This window comes from Oncorhynchus mykiss, chromosome 3, assembly GCF_057628025.1.
Source record: "Oncorhynchus mykiss isolate SJ-2025 chromosome 3, ASM5762802v1, whole genome shotgun sequence".
Classification (NCBI taxonomy): domain Eukaryota; kingdom Metazoa; phylum Chordata; class Actinopteri; order Salmoniformes; family Salmonidae; genus Oncorhynchus; species Oncorhynchus mykiss.
In genome coordinates, this window is record NC_143024.1 from 51,463,939 (window position 1) to 51,488,794 (window position 24,856).

At 41.6% G+C, this 24,856-nt stretch overlaps 1 protein-coding gene across 7 annotated transcripts; it reads left to right on the plus strand.

The window, feature by feature from the left end:
• The first annotated feature begins 960 nt into the window (after positions 1-960).
• Positions 961-24,588, plus strand: LOC110519965 (regulator of nonsense transcripts 3A). Of its 7 annotated transcripts, none has more exons than XM_021596885.3 (11): positions 961-1,225; positions 5,164-5,270; positions 5,649-5,755; positions 8,469-8,567; positions 9,028-9,138; positions 9,218-9,273; positions 13,510-13,668; positions 15,822-15,955; positions 18,213-18,510; positions 19,770-19,862; positions 22,853-24,588. In XM_021596885.3, the coding sequence occupies exons 1-11, from the start codon at positions 1,085-1,087 to the stop codon at positions 23,018-23,020; spliced, it is 1,473 nt and encodes a 490-aa protein (XP_021452560.1). In that variant the 5' UTR covers positions 961-1,084; the 3' UTR covers positions 23,021-24,588. The 7 variants fall into 7 exon arrangements, with proteins under 7 accessions (XP_021452560.1, XP_021452561.1, XP_090085635.1 ...); XM_021596886.3 differs by having other exon boundaries at positions 19,785-19,862; XM_090229509.1 differs by having other exon boundaries at positions 18,213-18,498; positions 19,785-19,862.
• Positions 24,589-24,856: the final 268 nt, after the last annotated feature.

Sequence of the window (24,856 nt, forward strand, 5' to 3'; positions counted from 1 at the left end):
CTGACTGAAAAACACCAAAAGAAAGATGCCCAGGGTCCCTGTTCATCTGCGTGAACATGCCTTAGGCATGCTGCAAGGAGGCATGAGGACTGCAGATGTGGCCAGGACAATAAATTGCAATGTCCGCACTGTGAGATGCCTAATAAAGCGCTACGGGGAGACAGGACGGACAGCTGATCGTCCTCGCAGTGGCAGACCACGTGTAACAACACTTGCACAGGATCGGTACATCCGAACATTACACCTGCGGGACAGGTACAGGATGGCAACAACAACTGCCCGAGTTACATCAGGAACGCACAATCCCTCCATCAGTGCTCAGACTGTCCGCAATAGGCTGAGAGAGGCTGGACTGAGGGCTTGTAGGCCTGTCCTCACCAGACATTACCGGCAACAACGTCGCCTATGGGCACAAACCCACCGTCGCTGGACCAGACAGGACAGGCAAAAAGTGCTCTTCACTGAAGAGTCGCGGTTTGTTCTTAACTGACTTACCTAGTGAAAAAAAAAAAAAAAATGCAGGGCTCTATTTTAAATTAATGTAGCCTACTTCTGGAGTACCAAACGCAAATCACTTTCGGTCTGATTGAGGCATAACTGTAGGCTCTCCCTGCAACATCAGACGCGCACTGAGGTCCACAAGGAATCAAAATTATATTTTTTTATGTTGATTTCCCTCACTGATGTTGTCGTTTATTGCCAATAATCTCCCGGGAATGAACACAGTATTTCTTAAAACATCTTATTAAGATGCAGTAGACCTACTTCCTCACACATCCCAGCCTACTAACATAATATTGTCCTATTCGCAGCTCAGACCTGTAAAGACTGTTTATAACATGTGAATACAAAAAAAATCAATCAACTATAGAAGTCGCACTTATTGTATATTAACAACGTATTTTTTTTATAGATATTTTCTCAAACTGATAAATGAGAAGTGCGCACGACATAAACAACACAGCAGCACAAGCTCTTGCGGACAGCGTCGTCGCTGAGGCATTGAATAATCGCGGTACTTGGTTTAGAACTCTCGCGAGGGGACATAGTGACTTCCACAGGAGAGGAAGAGGGATGGAGAGAGATGAGGTCTGAAAATGACCAAATGCCCGGAGGCAGGGCGAAAATTGTCGTCGAGATACAATTTAGAGACATTCCGAGGGAACAGGACGCCGTCTTTGTCAACTCAAAGCAGAAAGAAGAGAAGAAGGAGGTATTTACTAAGGTAGGCAGAGCGCTGTGATGGCGTGTTTGTTATTACAGTCGGCCGCAGATATGGACGAGGCAACATAATCGGCAACACAGGCAGCGAACGCGAGAGGTATGCTAAGATACAATTTATGCTTGATCCGAAAATGTTGTCGGTTCTCCTCTGTGACGCATTTACGGAGCCTCTGGAAGGCACGCAGAGGCCGAATTGAGCTCTCTGTACTGCATCGCCATGCGCCTACCAAATTTTCTACCGATCTGCATTAGGTGCATGCAATATGTCAACAACAACATACACTACATGACCAAAAGTATGTTGACACCTGCTGTTGAACAGTTCTTTCCAAAATCATTCAAATTGAGTTGTTCCTCCCCCTTTGCTGCTATAACTGCCTCCACTCTCCTGGAAAGGCTTTCCACTAGATGTTGGAACATTGCTGTGGGGACTTGCTTCCATTTAGCCACGAGCATTAGTGAGGTCGGGCACTGATGTTGGGCGATTAGGCCTGGCTCGCAGTCGGCTTACCAATTTAATCACAAAAGTGTTTGATGTGGTTGAGGTCAGGGCTCTGTGCAGGCCAGTCAAGTTCTTCCTCGCCAATCTCGACACATATCTGTATGGACCTCACTTTGTGCATGGTAGCATGCTGAACCAGGAAAGGGCCCTCCACAAACTGTTGCCACAAAGTTGAAGCACAGAATCATCTAGAAGGTAACTGGAAGTAAGGGGCCTAGCCCAACCATGAAATACAGCCTCAGACCATTTTTCCTCCTCCACCAGACTTTACAGTTGGCACTATGCGTTCGGGCAGGTAGCGTTCTCCTGGTATCTGCCAAACCCATATTCGTCCATCGGACTGCCAGATGGTGAAGCGTGGTTCATCACTCCATAGAACGCATTTCCAGGGCAGAAATATGACTGATTTACTGAAAAGGTGCCATCTGATGACAGTGCCACGTTGAAAGTCACTGAGCTCTTTAGTAAGGCCATAATCCTGCCAATGTTTGTCTATGGAGATTGCATGGCTGTGTGCTTGATTTTATACACCTGTCAGCAACGAGTGTGGCTGAAATTTATTTTATTTTTTATTTCACCTTTATTTAACCAGGTAGGCTAGTTGAGAACAAGTTCTCATTTACAACTGCGACCTGGCCAAGTTAAAGCATAGCAGTGTGAACAGACAACAACACAGAGTTACACATGGAGTAAACAATAAACAAGTCAATAACACAGTAGAAAAAAAAAGAAAAAAAGTGTCTATATACATTGTGTGCAAAAGGCATGAGGAGGTAGGCGAATAATTACAATTTAGCAGATTAACACTGGATTGATAAATGATCAGATGGTCATGTGCAGGTAGAGATACTGTTGTGCAAAAGAGCAGAAAAGTAAATAAATAAAAACAGTGTGGGGATTAGGTAGGTAAATTGGGTGGGCTATTTACCGATGGACTATGTACAGCTGCAGCGATCGGTTAGCTGCTCAGATAGCAGATGTTTAAAGTTGGTAAGGGAGATAAAAGTCTCCAACTTCAGCGATTTTTGCAATTCGTTCCAGTCACAGGCAGCAGAGAACTGGAAGGAAAGGCGGCCAAATGAGGTGTTGGCTTTAGGGCTGATCAATGAGAGACACCTGCTGGAGCGCGTGCTACGGGTGGGTGTTGCCATCGTGACCAGTGAACTGAGATAAGGCGGAGCTTTACATGGACTTATACATGACCTGGCGACGAATATGTAGCGAGGGCCAGCCGACTAGAGCATACAGGTCGTAATGGTGGGTGGTATAAGGTGCTTTAGTAACAAAACGGATGGCACTGTGATAAACTGCATCCAGTTTGCTGAGTAGAGTATTGGAAGCTATTTTGTAGATGACATCGCCGAAGTCGAGGATCGGTAGGATAGTCAGTTTTACTAGGCGGCGTGAGTGAAGGAGGCTTTGTTGCGGAATAGAAAGCCGACTCTAGATTTGATTTTAGATTGGAGATGTTTGATATGAGTCTGGAAGGAGAGTTTACAGTCTAGCCAGACACCTAGGTACTTATAGATGTCCACATATTCTAGGTCGGAACCATCCGAAATAACCGATTCTACTAATTTGAAGAGGTGTCCACATACTTTTGTATATATAGTGTATCTGATGTAGTAGGCCTATGTTTGAACAAAGTAATGTGTATGTTTGCTGTACTATCGTATGCATGTAGCTTATGCTATGTTGATAAAGTTGCAAAGGTATAGGTGGTGCACTTCTGCCCCAAAGAATGCCTACATCACATTGCTCAATTCAATGAACATACAGTGGGGCAAAAAAGTATTTAGTCAGCCACCAATTGTGCAAGTTCTCCCACTTAAAAATATGAGAGGCCTGTAATTTTCATCATAGGTACACTTCAACTATGACAGACAAAATGAGAAAAAAAATCCAGAAAATCACATTGTAGGATTTTTTAATGAATTTATTTGCAAATTATTACCAAGTATTTGGTCACCTACAAACAAGCAAGATTTCTGGCTCTCACAGACCTGTAACTTCTTCTTTAAGAGGCTCCTCTGTCCTCCAGTCGTTGCCTGTATTAATGGCACCTGTTTGAACTTGTTGTCAGTAGAAAAGACACCTGTCCACAACCTCAAATAGTCACACTCCAAACTCCACTATGGCCAAGACCAAGGAGCTGTCAAAGGACACCAGAAACAAAATTGTAGACCTGCACCAGGCTGGGAAGACTGAATCTGCAATAGGTAAGCAGCTTGGTTTGAAGAAATCAACTGTGGGAGCAATTATTAGGAAATGGAAGACATACAAGACCACTGATAATCTCCCTCGATCTGGGGCTCCACGCAAGATCTCACCCCGTGTGGTCAAAATGATCACAAGAACGGTGAGCAAAAATCCAAGAAGCACACGGGGGACCTAGTGAATGACCTGCAGAGAGCTGGGACCAAAGTAACAAAGCCTACCATCAGTAACACGCTATGCCGCCAGGGACTCAAATCCTGCAGTGCCAGACGTGTCTCCCTGCTTAAGCCAGTACATGTCCAGGCCCGTCTGAAGTTTGCTAAAGAGCATTTGGATGATCCAGAAGAAGATTGGGAGAATGTCATATGGTCAGATGAAACCAAAATATAACTTTTTGGTAAAAACTCAACTCGTCGCGTTTGGAGGACAAAGAATTCTGAGTTGCATCCAAAGAACACCATACCTACTGTGAAGCATGGGGGTGGAAACATCATGCTTTGGGGCTGTTTTTCTGCAAAGGGACCAGGACGACTGATCCGTGTAAAGAATGAATGGGGCCATGTATCGTGAGATTTTGAGTGAAAACCTCCTTCCATCAGCAAGGGCATTGAAGATGAAACGTGGCTGGGTCTTTCAGCATGACAATGATCCCAAACACACCACCCGGGCAACGAAGGAGTGGCTTCGTAAGAAGCATTTCAAGGTCCTGGAGTGGCCTAGCCAGTCTCCAGATCTCAACCCCATTGAATATCTTTGGAGGGAGTTGAAAGTCCGTGTTGCCCAGCAACAGCCCCAGAACATCACTGCTCTAGAGGAGATCTGCATGGAGGAATGGGCCAAAATACCAGCAACAGTGTGTGAAAACCTTGTGAAGACTTAGAGAAAACATTTGACCTCTGTCATTGCCAACAAAGGGTATATAACAAAGTATTGAGATACTTTTGTTATTGACCAAATACTTATTTTCCACCATAATTTGCAAATAAATTCATAAAAAATCCTACAATGTGATTTTTCTGGATTTTTTTCCCTCATTTTGTCTGTCGTAGTTGAAGTGTATGTAATCAAACAACCAAGACACACAGTACAAATTCATTGATTAAGAGTAAATTCCATCCAACTATTAACGTGACCATGAATGTCTTTGGTGTCTTGCCAATTCTAGTGTAATTTCAACCCACTATTTTGTGTTTGTGCATGTATGTCCTTCTCGGTTCCAGGTAGTAATAAGGCGACTTCCACCCAACCTGTCCAAGGACCAGCTGGAAGAACAGCTCAGTCCTCTTCCATCCTTTGACTACTTTGAGTTCTTCCCTGCAGATCAAAGGTGAATATTTAGTAGGATACTCCATGTGTTGGGACAGGGTGCCTGCACAGATCATTGTTTTTCTCAGATCTGCATCGGGTGATGCCAACATCATGATATTGACATTACCCACAGATATTAAACAATTGGCTTCACCAAACCTTGGTTTGTGAAGTCCATACCGCCTTTGCTGTTAATGCCGATTCAGCCTGAATGAATTAATTCTAAATGATCTTGCCAAAACAAAGCTAAAACACTAGCACAGTAATCTAATCATTAGGTTACCACCTAAAATCAGGGTGTATCAGATAATGTCATCATCACTCTTTTAACTCCACATTTTAGATGGGCTGCTCTTGATGGAATGGCTTTCTAAAACAACCTGTTAATTCCATGCAGCCTCTACCCACACTTGTTCTCCAGAGCTTACATCAACTTCAAAAACCCAGAGGACATCCTGCTCTTCAGAGACCGCTTTGATGGCTATGTTTTCATTGATAACAAAGGTATATTTTTTTATGTACACTACCATTCAAAAGTTTGGGGTCACTTAGAAATGTCCTTGTTTATGAAAGAAAAGCAAAACATTTTTGCCCATTAAAATAACAACAATTTGATCAGAAATACAGTGTAGACATTATGAATGTTGTAAATTACTATTGTAGCTGAAAATCTACATAGGCTTACAGAGGCCCGTTATCAGCAACCTTCACTCCTGTGTTCCAATGGCACGTTGTGTTAGCTAATCCAAGTTTATAATTTTAAAAGGCTAATTGATCATTAGAAAACCCTTTTGCAATTATGTTAGCAAAGCTGAAAAATTGTGTCCTGATTTAAAGAAGCAATAAAACTGTCTTTCTTTAGACTAGTTGAGTATCTGGAGCATCAGCATTTGTGGGTTCGATTACAGGCTCAAAATGTCCAGAAACAAAGACCTTTCTATTGAAACTTGTCATTCTATTCTTGTTCTGAGAAATGGTGACTCCGGGATGCTGGCCTTTTAGGCAGAGTTGCAAAGAAAAAGCCATATCTCAGATTGGCCAATAAAAAGAAAAGGTTAAGATGGGCAAAAGAACACAGACACTGGACAGAGTAACTCTGCCTAGAAGGCCAGCATCCCGGGGGACGCCTCTCCACTGTTGACGTTGAGACTGGTGTTTTGCGGGTACTATTTAATGAAGCTGCCAGTTGAGGACTTGTGAGGCGTCTGTTTCTCAAACTAGACACTCTAATATACTTGTCCTTTTGCTCAGTTGTGCACCGGGGCCTGCCACTCTTCTTCCTATTCTGGAGATTCTCCATCAATCTTGCTTTTTAGTGCAGGAATAGGCTTAATCTATGTCTGGGAAACCTATCCTAAATATTTCCTATTACCAATGTCTTAGTGCTTAGTAGTTAGTGTTTACACAATGTTTTTGAGCAGATAGTCCTGTAGGTAGAAATACAGTGCCTTTGGAAAGTATTCGGAACCCTTGACTTTTCCACATTTAGTTATGTTTACAGCCTTATTCTAAAATGTATTACATACAAATAATTCCTCAGCAATCTACGCACAATAACGACAAAGTGAAAACAGGTTTTTAGAATGTTTTGCTGATACCTTATTTAGATTATTCAGACCATTCGCTGTAAGACTCGAAATTGAACTCAGGTCAATCATGTTTCCTTTCATCATCCTTTAGATGTTTCTATGACTTTATTGTACTCCACCTGTGGTAAATTCAATTGATTGGACATGATTTGAAAAAGGCACACACCTGTCTATGTAAGGTCCCACAGTTGACAGTGCATGTCAGAGAAAAAACCAAGCCATGAGGTCGAAGGAATTGTTCGTAGAGCTCCGAGATAGGATTGTGTCGAGGCACAGATCTGAGAAATGGTACCAAAACATTTCTGCAGCATTGAAGGTCCCCAAGAACACAGTGGCCTCCAACATTCTTAAAAGGAAGACGTTTGGAACCACCAGGACTGGCTGCCCCAAACTGAGCATTCGGGGGAGAAGGGCCTTGGTCAAGGTGTACAAGAACCCGATGACAGAGCTCTCGAGTTCATCTGTGGAGATGGGAGAACCTTCCAGAAGGACAGCAATCTCTGCAGCACTCCACAAATCAGGCCTTTATGGTAGAGTGGCCAGACAGAAGCCAAACCTCAGTAAAAGGCACATGACAGCCCACTTGGAAAAAAAAAGCACCTAAAGACTCTCAGACCATGAGAAACAAGATTCTCTGGTCTGATGAAACCAAACTTGAACTCTTTGGCCTGATTGCCAAGCATTATGTCTGGAGGAAACCTGGCACCATCCCTATGGTGAAGCATGGCGGTGGCAGCATCATGCTGTGGGGATGTTTTTCAGCGACAGGGACTGGGAGACAAGTCAGGATCGAGGCAAAGATGAACAGAGCAGAGTACAGAGATCCTTGATGAAAACCTGCTCCAGAGCGCTCATGTCATCAGACTGGGGCGAAGGTTCAACGCCCCTAAGTAAACAGCCAAGACAAGGCAGGAGTGGCTTCGGGACAAGTCTCTGAATGTCCTTGAGTGGCCCAGCCAGAGCCCGGACTTGAACCCGATCGAACATCTCTGGAGAGACCTGAAAATAGCTGTGCAGCAACACTCCCCAGCCAACCTGACAGAGCTTGAGAGGTTCTGCGGAGAAGAATGGGAGAAACTCTCCAAATACAGGTGTGCCAAGCTTATAGTGTCATACCCAAGAAGACTCAAGGCTGTAATCACTGCCAAACGTGCTTCAATAAAGTGCTGAGTAAAGGGTCTGAATACTTATGTAAATGTGATATTTCAGTTTTTTTGTTTTACAAATTGGCAAACATTTCTAAACCTGGTTTTACTTTGTCATTATGAGGTTTTGTGTGTAGATTGAGAGGGGGAAAACTATTTTATCAATTTTAGAATAAGGCTGTAATTTAACAAATTGTGGAAAAAGTCAAGCGGTCTGAATACTTTCTGAAGGCACTGTAAATAGTGGGTAGAAGTATAGTGCTGCTGGATATATATAATGCAATTAAACACATCCTCAATGGTCAACGTTCAGTGTTTTCTTGTGATGCTTCTTTTTTTTGTGGTGTTTTATTGTGTGTGTGTAGGCTCTAAATCTGTCATGAGACAGGAGGTTTTCACAACCCCAGATGCCATGGTAATGGTTTGATCATTGTGTCAGGTGTTGTCTAATGATGATCTGTCTCCATGTCAATATTTGCTCAGGCCAGGAGTACCCAGCTGTGGTAGAGTTTGCACCCTTTCAGAAAGTATCCAAGAAGAAACTCAAAAAGAAAGATGCCAAAGCCGGAAGCATTGAAGAAGGTGGGTGCTGGACCTGTGACTTTTTTAGAAACTATTCAGACATATAGCCTGGATGCCTGATTGTTTCTGCATTCAATGTCAAAACATGTCGGGACTGGCAAACACAGATTGGAACCCATGCTACCCTTTACATTTATAGTATATGGGGTTTCAGCCCCCTCATTGTACTTTATGCATTTATCCAGCATCTGATAAATAACGCAAATAAAAAAAATCTGGGATGTAGTGAAGGATAAACGCACATAAATGCAGATAACAAACCTTTCTATTTTCTGAATAGAGATACACACCTATTACACCAAATTAGCGTATTTAGCTTTGATAACATCACCTCCTGTCATCTGATGCTTTAACCCTATATTTTACCCCCCTTATTCTTTACCACCACATCCTTGGTAACAATGTGACTGATGGACCTCATCCCTCTTCTTGACTCATCCTAATCCTTCTCCCCTCGCAGACCCAGAGTACTGTCGGTTTCTGGAGAACTACTCCTGTGATGAGGAGAAGTCAATGGCCAACCCTGAAACCCTGCTGGGAGAGATAGAGGCCAAGACAAGGGAACTCATAGGTACTAGGATCAATCAGTCAACCAATGAGTCAGGCATTCAATCAAATCTGACTTTGCATTATATGTGATTTAATTTCAGCCAAAAGAACAACACCTCTTCTGGAGTACATCAAGAATAAGAAACTTGAGAAGCAGGTAAGAGCAATGTAACAGTGAAAAATAATGTGTTTATAGTTGTCCATTGTGGACTCTTATCCAGACATACAGTGGTTCCTCAATTAAAAGTTGCGTTATACCACGGTAAAGCCAAATTATGCTTGATCTGAAAATGTGGTCGAAGCCGCCGTATGGATGGTGTGACGCAATTACGGAGTCTCCGGAGTCATAGAGAGGCCAAATTGAGCTCCGTACCACATGGCTGTGCACCTCTCAAATTTTGTAACAATACGGAGGGCTCTGTATAGCTCCGCATTGACATACAGTGCCTTGCGAAAGTATTCGGCCCCCTTGAACTTTGCGACCTTTTGCCACATTTCAGGCTTCAAACATAAAGATATAAAACTGTATTTTTTTGTGAAGAATCAACAACAAGTGGGACACAATCATGAAGTGGAATGACATTTATTGGATATTTCAAACTTTAACAAATCAAAAACTGAAAAATTGGGCGTGCAAAATTATTCAGCCCCCTTAAGTTAATACTTTGTAGCGCCACCTTTTGCTGCGATTACAGCTGTAAGTCGCTTGGGGTATGTCTATCAGTTTTGCACATCGAGAGACTGAAATGTTTTCCCATTCTTCCTTGCAAAACAGCTCGAGCTCAGTGAGGTTGGATGGAGAGCATTTGTGAACAGCAGTTTTCAGTTCTTTCCACAGATTCTCAATTGGATTCAGGTCTGGACTTTGACTTGGCCATTCTAACACCTGGATATGTTTATTATTGAACCATTCCATTGTAGATTTTGCTTTATGTTTTGGATCATTGTCTTGTTGGAAGACAAATCTCTGTCCCAGTCTCAGGTCTTTTGCAGACTCCATCAGGTTTTCTTCCAGAATGGTCCTGTATTTGGCTCCATCCATCTTCCCATCAATTTTAACCATCTTCCCTGTCCCTGCTGAAGAAAAGCAGGCCCAAACCATGATGCTGCCACCACCATGTTTGACAGTGGGGATGGTGTGTTCAGCTGTGTTGCTTTTACGCCAAACATAACGTTTTGCATTGTTGCCAAAAAGTTCAATTTTGGTTTCATCTGACCAGAGCACCTTCTTCCACATGTTTGGTGTGTCTCCCAGGTGGCTTGTGGCAAACTTTAAACGACACTTTTTATGGATATCTTTAAGAAATGTCTTTCTTCTAGCCAGTCTTCCATAAAGGCCAGATTTGTGCAATATACGACTGATTGTTGTCCTATGGACAGAGTCTCCCACCTCAGCTGTAGATCTCTGCAGTTCATCCAGAGTGATCATGGGCCTCTTGGCTGCATCTCTGATCAGTCTTCTCCTTGTATGAGCTGAACGTTTAGAGGGACGGCCAGGTCTTGGTAGATTTGCAGTGGTCTGATACTCCTTCCATTTCAATATTATCGCTTGCACAGTGCTCATTGGGATGTTTAAAGCTTGGGAAATCTTTTTGTATCCAAATCCGGCTTTAAACTTCTTCACAACAGTATCTCGGACCTGCCTGGTGTGTTCCTTGTTCTTCATGATGCTCTCTGCGCTTTTAACGGACCTCTGAGACTATCACAGTGCAGGTGCATTTATACGGAGACTTGATTACACACAGGTGGATTGTATTTATCATCATTAGTCATTTAGGTCAACATTGGATCATTCAGAGATCCTCACTGAACTTCTGGAGAGAGTTTGCTGCACTGAAAGTAAAGGGGCTGAATAATTTTGCACGCCCAATTTTTCAGTTTTTGATTTGTTAAAAAAGTTTGAAATATCCAATAAATGTTGTTCCACTTCATGATTGTGTCCCACTTGTTGTTGATTCTTCACAAAAAAATACAGTTTTCTATCTTTATGTTTGAAGCCTGAAATGTGGCAAAAGGTCGCAAAGTTCAAGGGGGCCGAATACTTTCGCAAGGCACTGTAATTGGTTGACGGTAGGTGAGGGTGGGAGGTCCTGTACAAACTCACTTCCTTGACAATTAATAATGTTCTGTATTATGTTATGTTTCATGTGGAACTCAGGAAGACTAGCTGATGCTTTTGCAGCAGCTAATGGGGATCCTAATAAATACCAAAACTTCCAAAAGTATGTTTGCTCTAACTTCTGCAGAGGCCACATCACAGTAAATGCTGTGTGGCCAATGCAGATGTCGGATTGACCATGCAGCACCTTTTACAGTGCTTGCCGTTAAATGCTCCTTTTAAGATCACCATGACATCCAATTGGTGAATACACTTCATGATTATAATTGAATTTTATTTATATATATATATATATATATATATATATATATATATTTTTTTTTTTTTTCTTTGTAGACTTATAGGAAGAATGAAATATTTGGATGGTTATAGGCCGAAATCTGATTGTTTCTATTCATATGTGACTCGTTCCATTATATCCTGGCCTTTATTTACGATAATTTTAGTTGTAGAAGGTTCTCTTATTCACAGCACTGTATGGGTTTTGACTGACAGCCATTATAAACTTCAGCACTATGTGACAAGATGCCCCTATCTCTCCCGCTAATTGGGATACTTTTGTATATTTGTTGTGTAAATGAGGGAGGGATATTCTGTAAATCGAGATGCCACCAGATGTTTATTTCTATTGTTATCTATTCGGTAACATTCCATAAATCTATTCATTCAGAAGGTCAAAATCAATAGGCACACTTCGCTCGCTCCTATCCTCGCTCAGATGACTGACCGCAGAATTTAGCGGTAGCCTAAACTGTGTCACAAATTGGGGTTTTAACACCTTGCCGAGTTATTGGTGGTGTGAATGTTTCTGTCAGAGTCTCTCCTCTCACACTATAGAGGTTTGCAAAAATACAGCTTCGTTGTGAATTACCATGAATAAAATTAAAGAGCTATCTCATCAGCCCAAAAATCAGTTGGCGGGTGGTCCTGGAGTTGAGCGAGAGAGAGGGAAAAAAAGGATACTTGTGCCTACAGTCCATTAATATAAACAAAGAGTGGGTGCTTGTGGAGAGGGAGCTATTGATCACAGAGTGGGACAGTTCCCAGCACAAAACTGCAGATAACAGCTATTGTGAAAGAGGGATGTTGTTGATTTCCTCTATCGCTTCAAAGAGGCCACACTCGCCGTTGAGGCAGGCAAACGGCCTACTCTTCACCTGGTAATTGTGTGGTTCCAAAGGGTAAAGTGTCACCTACAGCTGGATAGGCCTACAGTATATCTAACTCTAACTTTTTATCAACTGAAAACATTCATCCATAATTCTACCAAGCCTACAAGCGTTTTGGCTCAAGAAGACGTTTTGGCTCGAGAAACTTACAATACAACAATGCAGTAAATACATTGATCATCTCGGCAACATATTACCCATGGTCATGGAGTGGAAGTGCAACTTAAATTGAGTTCAAATGCAGTTGAAATAAACATCTGCATTTTAAAACATACTTTTTTTTAATCATTATTTTATTGACATTAAGATGTTGATGAACAAATACTGTAGATCAGGGGTGTTAAACTCATTCCATGGAGGGCCTAGTGTCGGCAGGTTTGGGGTTTTTCCTTTCAAATAAGACCTAGACAACCATGTGAGGGGAATTCTTTACTAATTAGTGACCTTAATTCATCAAATCAAAGGGAGCCTTGACTAAGTAAACAATAAATAAACCGCAACATGTTGGCTAAAGGAATTGCATTCACGAATAAACGCAAATGTTTTTCATCTTAGAACAGATAAAACATTCTTTATAAATTATTTTTGTTTACACTGTTCCAAATGGTAAAAAAGATTGTTCACCTGTTTGATACAAGTCTAAAAATAGAAATCAACTCGGCGTCAAGGGTCTATTGATATGATACTATGACAATGTATTTCAAAATAACAGAATAGCATGTTTTATTTACCCCTGCTTAGTAGCCGAGGCTATATGGCTGCACCATCAATTTATTAATTTAGGAGTCAACACATATATATTTTAAGACTATAATGGAATATAACATTACATTTTTTGTTTGTCTTTCAAGACGCAATTATCAGTTTCTATCACCCATTCATCAATGCACATCATTCAGTGAGAAGAGAGACACATTAGCACCTGGGTACCAGCGCTTTACTCCGAACCCAAATGCATAATCAGTGTTCTAGCTCCCCCTTGCAGTGATGCAAAGTACCACACTATACCACAATCTACCTCCGTGCTCTACAGCATAAACTCAAAACTTTTAATTTAGGAACCACTGTAGATTAACTCTCACTATGAGATGCCATTTTTCTGCAGAGGATAAGAGAGGAAAAGAGAGAGGAGCGTCGACGCAGGGAGATGGAGAAGAAACGCCAGAGGGAGGAGGAGAAAAGGAAGCGGAGGGAGGAGGAGAGACGCAAACGCAAGGAGGCGGATAAACTGAAGAAGCTGTCGGAGAAGGAGATCAAGATAAAGGTGGTCACTAGTTCATTTTGAGTAGTATATGCACATTCACTAAATTCAAGAGTTTAGGAAGCCCTTTGTGTGCTGGGTTTTGTTCGTTTTAAGTATTAGTTAGTTAGTAAACTTGGGACCTAGAGTTAAAGCTGCAATCAGCAGTAAAAATAATAACAAATCGCCCTCCCAGCCGGTTTCGGTAAAAAACTGTGGGATGGGGCTGGAGAAATGTAATCACTCTCAAATTTATAGTTCTAAGGATGACCAAAATGTGAGTTTTAGCCATATTTTGATTCTATATACTGTTTGTTTACATTTACGTTGTTTACAAACATTGGAGTAAAACAAACATATACAGTTGAAGTCGGAAGTTTACATACACTTAGGTTGGAGTCATTGAGACCTGTTTTTCAACCACTCCACAAATTTCTTGTTAATTAACAAACTATAGTTTTGGCAAGTCAGTTAGGACATCTACTTTGTGCATAACACAAGTAATTTTTCCAACAATTGTTTACAGACAGATTATTTCACTTATAATTCACTGTATCACAATTCCAGTGGGTCAGAAGTTTAAATACACTAAATTGACTGTGCCTTTAAACAGCTTGGAAAATTCCAGAAAATGATATAATGGCTTTAGAAGCTTCTGATAGGCTAATTGATGTCATTTGAGCCAATTGGAGGTGTACCTGTGGATTTATTTCAAGGCCTACATTCAAACTCGGTGCCACTTTGCTTGACATCATGGGAAAATCAAAATAAATCAGCCAAGACCTCAGAAAAAAGACTGTAGACCTCCACAGGTCTGGTTCATCCTTGGGAGCAATTTCCAAATGCCTGAAGGTACCATGTTCATCTGTACAAACAATAGTACGAAAGTATAAACACCATGGAACCACGCAGCCGTCGTACCGCTCAGGAAGGAGACGCGTTCTGTCTCCTAGAAATAAATGTACTCTGGTGCGAAAAGTGCATATCAATCCTAGAACAGCAGCAAAGGACCTTGTGAAGATGCTGGAGGAAACGGGTACAAAACTATCTATATTCCCAGTAAAACGAGTCCTAAATCAACTTAACCTGAAAGGCCGCTCAGCAAGGAAGAAGCCACTGCTCCAAAACCGCCATAGAAAAGGCAGACTACGGTTTGCAACTGCACATGGGGACAAAGTTCATACTTTTTGGAGAAATGCCTCTGGTCTAATGAAACAAAAATAGAACTGTTTGGCCATAATGACCATCGTTATGTTTGGAAGTAAAAGGGGGAGGCTTGCAAGCCGAAGAACACCATCCCGACCGTGAAGCACGGAGGTGGCAGCATCATGTTGTGGGGGTGCTTTGCTGCAGGAGGGACTGGTGAACTTCACAAAATAGATGGCATCATGAGGGAGGATAATTATGTGGATATATTGAAGCAACATCTCAAGACAGCAGTCAGGAAGTTAAAGCTTGGTCGCAAATGGGTCTTCCAAATCAACAATGACCCCAAGCATACTTCCAAAGCTGTGGCAAAATGGCTTAAGGACAACCCGGTCAAGGTATTGGAGTGGCCATCACAAAGCCCTGATCTCAATCCTATAGAACATTTGTGGGCAGAACTGAAAAAGCGTGTGCGAACAAACCTGACTCAGCCACACAAGCTCTGTCAGGAGGAATGGGCCAAAAAGCTTGTGGAAGGCCCCCCCGAAACGTTTGACCCAAGTTAAACAATTTAAAGGCAATGCTACCAAATACTAATTGAGTGTATGTAAACTTCTGACCCACTGGGAATGTGATGAAAGAAATAATAGCTGCAATAAATCCTTCTCTCTACTATTATTCTGACATTTCACATTCTTAAAATAAAGTGGTGATCGTAACTGATGTAAGACAGGGAATTTCTACTTAAATGTCAGGAATTGTGAAGCTGCGTTTAAATGTATTTGTCTAAGGTGTATGTAAACTTCTGACTTCAACTGTATTTTGGGTTCTGATTGGGTAGAAGAGTTGAATTCAGCTCATGAGGCATTTTTAATGGATTTTTCAAGAATCAAATATCATTTATAAGTCAAAAAATGTATGTAGCAACTGGCCATTTAAGGCTTAAAGAAAGAACAGATAGTTCGTTACTGTGTTTTGCTAATAAGTGTTCGTAGTTTTTGGGTAGTAAGTGTGTTTTGGGCTTGCCTCAGCTCCTAAAGAAGAGTGACCGGGACGATGACATGGACTCTGACAGACTCAAGGACAAAGGGGACAGTGGGGATACGGAGAGGGCCAAGTGGGACAAACCCAGTGGACAAATGAAGTTCAAGGAAGCCAAGGACAAGTAAGTACCTTTTTTAAGTGAACTATTCATGTAGATAACTGAGTTTTTTTCTTTTCTTTTTTCTCTCAGTTATAACAAACCAAAATTGGAGTTAGCTAGTGGTGGGACGTTTTCTATGCCTTAAGCCCTTTTCTCACCAACTGCATAGCAATCTTTTCATCCGAATTCACCAAAAATACAGATTCAGATTTTGACGCACTAAACCATTCACATAAAATCTGATGCATATTTCCTTCCACTTTTCCAAACAATTCGTATAATATCACCAATGCTGCTGTGGTCATTCTCAGTACTAATATGCTGTTCATAGTAGCTGGAGAGGATGCAGTAATGAGAAAAATAATACACTACTGGAAAAACAATATACGACTGAAAATATTAGGATAGGCTATTCATCTATAGGATGGATCATGACTCAATATGATATTATTGGCTACGTTTCATTCAGTGGCACATTTAATAAGAGAGGGAACGCAACTGGCACTTGTCGTCATTTCTCTCACACAAAATATGCTGACCGTCATGATGCTTGCTACCTACAGTTTTCTTTCTATCTGATTAAAGAGATGAAGTCCAGACAAGCTAGGTCTATTTTATTAAACTATGTGAATGGACATAAAGAATTAACAAACTCATAGCCTACACATGCACCCACCCGCCCACCCACTGAAAAGGACCCATAAATCAAAGCCTCCTGCAGTGCATCTTACTCAGACACATAAGCAAATCACATTTCTCCATTAACTTCAAAATAATTTCTGTTGGGTATCAAAAACTAGTCTACGTTATAGAGTAGTGCTCAATCAATGAAGCCTATCATTAAAATTGATTAGGAAAGTTTTAAGTGGGAGATATAGAGACAGCGTTGATATAGGCTATATGAAGATGAAATTGACAACCATTAGAAAATAACACATGCATTCAACCTTTCCATAGCCTAATGATCAGCCATTTTTTTTTAAAGCAGTGTGTGGTTATTTTGACACTTCATTTTAACTTGAGTGCTTTATCTAAATCTGTGCAACCACTTATTGATTAGGGTAAACTCCGACGGATTTTGTCTGTCTTTTAGGGTTGCTTATCGAACAGGTGATCGCCTAGATTCACTTTAGTAGGTCTATAAAAAAAAATATATATATATGCTATACGAATGATTCATTAATATATTATTATGCCCCTGCACATAGACTCGGTACTGGTACCCCATATATATATATATATATAGCCAAGTTATCATTACTCATTGTGTATTATTACATGTTAGTACTTTTTTATTATTTATCTTTTTTCTATTTTTCTCTCTCTATTTTCTCTCTGAATTGTTGGGAAGGGTCTGTAAGTAAGCATTTAATTAATGTCTAACTTACATGCTGACCAAACTGGTCACGTTGATTTTGTTCACCCACACCAGAAGCGATCAGGAGACACAGGTTGAAATATCAAAACAAACTCTGAAACAATTATATTTATTTGGGGACAGGTCAAAAATCATTCAAATCATTCAGATAAAACTGTATACAGAATTTGTTTCTCGTCATCTCTCCACCTTCCTTAAGGCTTGAGACATGGGCCTCCCGAGTGGCGCAGTGGTGCCATTAGAGATTCGAGTCCAGGCTCTGGTTCGAGTCCAGGCTCTGTCGCAGCCGGCTCCGACCGGGAGGCCCGTGGGGCGGCGCACAATTGGCCCAGCGTCGGCCGGGTTAGGGAGGGTTTGGCCGGCAGGAATATCCTTGTCTCATCGCCCACTAGCGACTCCTGTGGCGGGCCGGGCGCAGTGCACGCTGACACGGTGGCCAGGTGTACGGTGTTTCCTCTGACACATTGGTGCGGCTGGCTTCTGGATGGGCATTGTGTCAAGAAGCAGTGTGGCTTGGTTGGGTTGTGTTTCGGAGAACGCATGGCTCTCGACCTTCGCCTCTCCCGAGTCCGTACGGAGTTGCAGCGATGAGACAGGACTGTAACAACTACCAATTAGATACCACAAAATTGGGGAGAGAAAAGGGGTGGAAAAAACCCACAGAAAATACACGACGTGCTCGTATTAATTTTTTTCGTCCAAATCAAGGACTTGTTGAGAGAGCCTTTTACTTTGAGCGAAACTTCCTTTTCACAGTGGGATGCCAACTTTGTCCATGACCCACCTACAACCTTACCTTTACAAAACAAATGTTTCTATTCAGGGCCAAGGTCTTAAACTGATACCACAACCCTCCAGTGTGATAACCATTCTAACTGTTCTTCCCTTTTCTGCCACTAGGGGTCAGATGGAGAGCGATAAGGGAGAACACGGCCGCAGGCAGAGAGACAAAGACCACAGAGGAAGAGACGAGGAGAGGAAACGACAGCGCCACCACTATGAGTTTGACAAGTTTATACGGCGCAAGGAGGAGACCAAGTGGGGCAAAGGCTACTGCCAGGACCGGGCCAAGAAAGATGGCCACCACCACGGCTCCTACTCCTACTGCCCCAGTACGGGTGACAAGGTGGGTAAGGAGGACAGGGAGGGCATTGGCGCTAGCAGGAAGGACCGCACCCGGAACAAGGTGAGCGACAAGGTGAGCAAAGAGAGGTTCTGATGTTGGGGTAGGTTGTTCTTTTTGTGGTTAATTTTTATTGAAATAACATTGGTAATGTACAGTAGGTTACGTTTTATATTACAGTGCCTTTATTACTGTGTAATTATTCCTGTGCGTACACTGTAAAAAGTATTGTTGCAAGGTTGGATTCGTTTGGACTTTTAAGTACTTTTAAGTTAACAAAGGTTGTTTTACATTCTTGTAATACATTCTGTTTTTTTAGAATATAACCCCACCATACAGTGGTTTCTCCTTTAAAAGTTGTGAGCTTACACTGCGGGACTTAGAGGTACCCAGTGTCACAGCTTAATTGCTCCAGACCACCACAAGGGGGAGTTAGAGAACTCATTACAGATGTTGATTTAGTTATGGATCCATAATGAATTACTATGGGAATAAATATCACTGATTTACAGAAATATTGGAACTACAGCGGCTATGCATTCTGTGCCCACTCGTGGTATCTCTCTTCGGTTACACATCCTTGGAATAGCAGAACAGCATAACGGTCCGGGCGGCCCTTGCTATGCCTGGTGAGCAGTTGGTCAAGTTCTGTTGTCAGAAGAGGAATCTAAGGAAGGCAAACAATTTAGAATCCTCCAGTCCTGTAGCCTACTCCCAACCGTCATGTTGGGAGCCTACTCCCAGCCGTATTTTCCATTCCATCCTAACGGAAACCCTGAGGGTTTTGTTTTTCGTTTTTCTCTGAATAGAAACGCCATAACATTAATCAAATTAATTAAGCCAAATTTCTTAAAATCATTCCCATATTCTATGTTATTACAAAAAAGGTTTTAAATTCTCTGGTAATGCCAATACGGAACACGATCAAATGCTTCTCAAAGATGCCCTCTGGTGGTCAAACTAACAATAACTTGCAATAACAGAAAAAATGGTTGAGAATTAAATGCAGTGCCACAGAATGCTGCGGCAGCACACAAGGTGTGCCACAGTAAGACTCGACTTTTAAAGGAGGAACCACTGAACACATTTCCAGCTGCTTGTCACGCAGCATGTATACCCAAGTCTGTGTTTCGTCAGCTGTGAAGACAGTGTTATACTGTTGCAGTGGAGACATTTTTATTTCAATACAACTTTATTGTGCACGAGATGATTTACAGCATAAGTTGATCGTATGTACTGTCATCCTACATCGTGTTGAAAACAGTGAAAATTACAGTACATATGCACCACACATAAGAACATTACATATCTACATGTTACTCCTATTGATCCAGGCTTGTGTCTGTCAGTCTGTGTTAGCCCATCAGGACAGAGGGACGTCCCAGTCAGAGGGGCCACACCAGATAGGAGGGGCTCTGCCAAACAAGGTACAGTCAGCTATCCTTTCCACTACCAGCTAAGGTACAGCTAGGCTATCTACATGGGCGACGAGGGGGGGGGGGGTCAGGGTTTGCACTTTTGGGAGTAATTTATTGCACCAGGCAAGCTCAATTAAAAGCAGATAAAGAAAGACAAAATACTTTTTAAACCCAGGTCTGATCGGTGGGGGCCGGGGGTTGGGGCATCTGCTAGTACAGCATCTAACAATATGCTTTTGATGTAATTTGGAGAAAAAAAATATTAAACATCTTCTTCTCCAGAATCACTGGAGTAATCGGCACCAAATTTGTTATATAGCATCTATGGATACACATCTTCAATATTTCCAATATTCAATTTTTCCTGTCCAACAGTACCACCATGCTGCCGAATTGAACCATACTTTACAGGTTATTTAGATTCATATCCCTGAGCATTTAATGACAAATTGTATCACTCTGAGGCAAACAGAACAAGACATATAAATGTCCCCATTATAGCACCACTGTGTCAATCTCAAAGTGATTGCATATTTTGAGTCTTGACAGTGTTTAGAATATGAATGTGTATTGGTCAGTAGCGACCATGTGGTTTGAGATGCTAACCTGGAACATATTGTGTTGAGAGACCTTGATCCATAGATGCTATATATCTGTCCAGTGGTTCCAGAGTAGATGTCATTTAAGTGTTTTTCACAAAATTCAAAATGGCAGAAAATCCATTATGGTGGACCTTATGGGTTCATGAGGCAAATTTGTTCCTTGTGAGGAGAGGGACCAATGTACCGAATTATGAGCTGAGGGGTGTGACCTTTTAAAGGTTGCATTTTCAATCGCTTGTTGTAGCGCCACCATGTGGCTAATGGCATTGCATCAGCGGGTGTGGCCCATGGCCATTTACCATCATGCAACTAGACTTCCTCATAGGCCTTATTATCTCACGGGAATATGTTTTTTTTCCACCAAATTTGCAGAATTGGTATAATAATAATGATGGGAAAATACAAAAATGGTTTCACCAGCTTCACTGCTTGAACCCCTAATAATCAACGGCAACAAATACAATAGGATTTCACCAGCTTAGGTGCTGAACCTCTAATAATAATAAACTCAGCAAAAAAGGAAATGTCCCTTTTTCAGGACCCTGTCTTTCAAAGATAAATCCAAATAACTTCACAGATCTTCATTGTAAAGGATTTAAACACTGTTTCCCATGCTTGTTCAGTGAACCATAAACAATTAATGAACATGCACCTGTGGAACGGTCGTTAAGACAATAGCAGCTTACAGACGGTAGGCAATTAAGGTCACCGTTATGAAAACTTAGGACACTAAAGAGGCCTTTCTACTGACTCTGAAAAACATCAAACGAAAGATGTCCAGGCTCCCTGCTCATCTGCATGAATGTGCCTTAGGTATGCTGCAAGGAGGCATGAGGACTGCAGATGTGGCCAGGGCAATAAATTGCAATTTCTGTACTGTGAGACGCCTAAGACAGTGCTACAAGGAGACAGGACAGACAGCTGATCGTCCTCGCAGTGGCAGACTGTGTAACAACACCTGCACAGGATCGGTACATCCGAACATCACACCTGCGGGACAGGTACAGGATGGCAACAACAACTGCCCGAGTTACACCAGGAATGCACAATCCCTCCATCAGTGCTCAGACTGTCCGCAATAGGCTGAGAGAGGCTGGACTGAGGGCTTGTAGGCCTGTTGTAAGCCAGACATCACGGCAACAACGTTGTCTATGGGCGCAAACCCACCGTCGCTGGACCAGACAGGACTGGCAAAAAGTGTTCTTCACTGACGAGTCAAGGTTTAGTCTCACCAGGGGTGATGGTCGGATTCGCGTTTATTGTTGAAGGAATGAGCATTACACCGAGGCCTGTACTCTGGAGCCGGATCGAGGTGGAGGGTCCGTCATGGTCTGGGGCGGTGTGTCACAGCATCATCGGACTGAGCTTGTTGTTATTGCAGGCAATCTCAACTCTGTGCGTTACAGGAAAGACATCCTCCTCCCTCATGTGGTACCCTTTCTGCAGGCTCATCCTGACATGACCCTCCAGCATGACAACGCTACCAGCCATACTGCTCGTTCTGTGCGTGATTTCCTTTCCCCTCCAAGACAGTAATGTCGGTGTTCTGCCATGGCCAGCGAAGAGCCCGGATCTCAATCCCATTGAGCATGTCTGGGACCTGTTTGATCAGAGGATAAGGGCTAGGGCCATTCCCCCCCAGAAATGTCTGGGAACTTGCAGGTGCCTTGGTGGAAGAGTGGGGTAACATCTCACAGCAAGAACTGGCAAATCTGGTGCAGTCCATGAGGACGAGATGCACTGCAGTACTTGATGCAGTTGGTGGACACACCAAATACTGACTGTTACTTTTAAATTTGCACATTATTCAATTTCTGTTAGTCAAATGTCTGTGAAATTGTTCAGTTTATGTATCAGTTGTTGAATCTTATGTTCATACAAATATTTACACATGTTAAGTTTGCTGAAAATAAACGCAGTTGACAGTGAGAGTACGTTTATTTTTTTGTTGAGTTTATATGGGACTTATATAGAGCTTTTCAATTACCCAAAGTCGTTTAATTAATAAATTAATATAGACACTCCCATTCTCAATGATAAAATTTTAGATCTTGAAAGAATAGTACAGAATAGGCACAAAACTCTGACAATATCAGAATCTTAAAGTAAACTTCCATTAGACAGGTTTCATTTTCTTTCTGTCCTTAACGTTATTCACTTACTGTAAATAGCCCTCTAATGGATGATTTCCCGGACAACGATTAAGCCTCGTCCTGGATTAAAAGCGCTCTCAATGTAGAATCTCCATTGAAATAGCTTTTTTTTGTCCAGAACTAGGCTCAATGTGTGGCAAGGAAAACAACTCGTATAGTTTAGCAGCCATTTTGCTTGTTGTTGTTGTTGTGAACCAGATTGTGTCGCTTTTCTCTCCCGTGTTCCTGCCTCCTCTCCATACAGGACCGACCGGCCATGCAGCTCTACCAGCCTGGCACTCGCAAATGCGTGGGCTCAGCGAGCAAAGGTTACGAGCTCCCCATCGGCCAGTCGCCAGAACACGTTGCGGTAGATCACTGCTATGAGGCCATTGCCATGGGAACAGGCTCAGAAAAGAGTAGTGAAGATTAGTCCAGTCCGTAGTCCGCTCTGATAGGCCTTTCACATTCTTTATGCGTATTGGCCTGCCAGATTGTAGGCTTGTGCATTACTAAACAACAAGCATGCGCAAGGCTATGGGGTTGATGGAGCTGCACTCACAGGTCACATCATTTGAACTTTCCGACACTTCTGCATCAAAACCTTTGTGCAAATAATGTGAAAGGCTTGTAAGATTGGCCTGCCCTGACAGGAGGAGGAGGGTAACAAAAATCAAACATTCCCAGAACATAATGGGAACATTTTCATTGTGTTCCCATTTGGTTGTATACTGTGCATCACAATAGAATGTTCTCTAAGCATGATGGGACTGAAGTTATAGGAAGTTGTTTGTTTCTTGCCTGTGTGTTATTCCCATCTTGGTTCACCCTTGGGTACAATAGCACAATAATGACCTTCCTTAATTATGTTTTTTTGTTTTTTTTACCCTATATGTACAGTTGTTTCATGACAGGATAGTTAATCCGTGGTGTTTACACGTCTGGAACATTCACTCATTTCAGAAACCACTGCCTGATAACAGTTATTTATATATATGTTATAGTTATATTTTGTATATTCCACATGAGACATTGTGTCATTGTTTTAATGAGAGTGTACCTGAGGCAGCACATTACAAGCCAGTTTCCCGGACACAGATTACTCAGAGTCTTGGAATAAAAAAGCATGGTCAACGGAGAAGTTTTCTAGTCCAGGGCTAAAATGTATCTGTGTCCTGTAAATTTCCCCTATGTGTCTGTCTACTAAGGAATATCTCAGCAAGTGAGATCATATTTATAAGCCTTTTTAGTGATTCCATTTGACTGGGATGTTTTTCAAAGAAAGTCTATAGATTTTATCACAATGAAAATAATGAAGTAGTGAGAATTATATTTAAGATATTCAAAATGTATTTGCAGTGTTGGATGTAGAACCTTTTAGAATATATTAATCAAATAATTGTGTGTGCATATGTGCGTGTGTGTTTCAGTGTTTTGCGTGTGTGATAGGAGCCAGAGAGGAAAATGTTTAGGTTGTCAACAATATGCTTTGTCAATTGTTCCCTTGTATAATGTGACTTATGACAATTCTTACATCATCGTGTTTCTAGTTGTCATAGACAGTAGCTATTTGTGTTAGGAAACAAGGTGACGTGGACTGTCTTATAAAACAGTATTTCACACTTGAGCCAAGAAGAACAAAATTATTCATCATGGATTTAGAGCCCAGAGTTTTTCCTGGTCAGGTTACACGATCAACAAAAACTTCTGCCACTTAAATGTCATGATGAAAAGGAGGCAAAATAACATTAAAGGTGCTGAGTTTGATGCTGTTAAAAGTCTACATTTTCTAAACTGTTTGCACGGTTTTCTACCAAATTGTGAACTGTTGGATTCAGCTGATTCCTGAACTGCAGTATGTTATAGATATGTGTAACATGCCTTAGATACTTTTTGCACATGACAGTAAAATCACATTCTGGTTAAGACACTTTCCTTCTGTTTGTTGTTTGTTTTCATGAAGAGATTTGAAAAAAAGTTAAATAAAATTATCCAATAGAGGTTTTCCTGTTCCTTGATTGAATTAATAATTTTTCTGTTTGTCCACTTCTTTTATGACTAGGAGTACATGTATAATATCCACTCAGTAATATCTTAATATTTCCATTACACTTTCTATGAATACACTCTTCATGATGAGTACATTGTAATGCCTCATGGGCTATGCATACTGGCATTATGGTGCTCAACATAGGTGCATAGCTGTTCTATTAATAAAGCATTACAAGCCGACAAAGACAGCACAATGTTTTAGAAAGATAAATGATAT

Coding starts and splice junctions, on each gene's coding strand:
- LOC110519965 (XM_021596885.3), top strand. CDS start 1,085: ATGAGGTCTGAAAATGACCAAATGCCCGGAGGCAGGGCGAAAATTGTC. Junction 5,271..5,648: donor TTCTTCCCTGCAGATCAAAG/GTGAATATTTAG, acceptor AATTCCATGCAG/CCTCTACCCACACTTGTTCT. Junction 5,756..8,468: donor TGTTTTCATTGATAACAAAG/GTATATTTTTTT, acceptor ATATTTGCTCAG/GCCAGGAGTACCCAGCTGTG.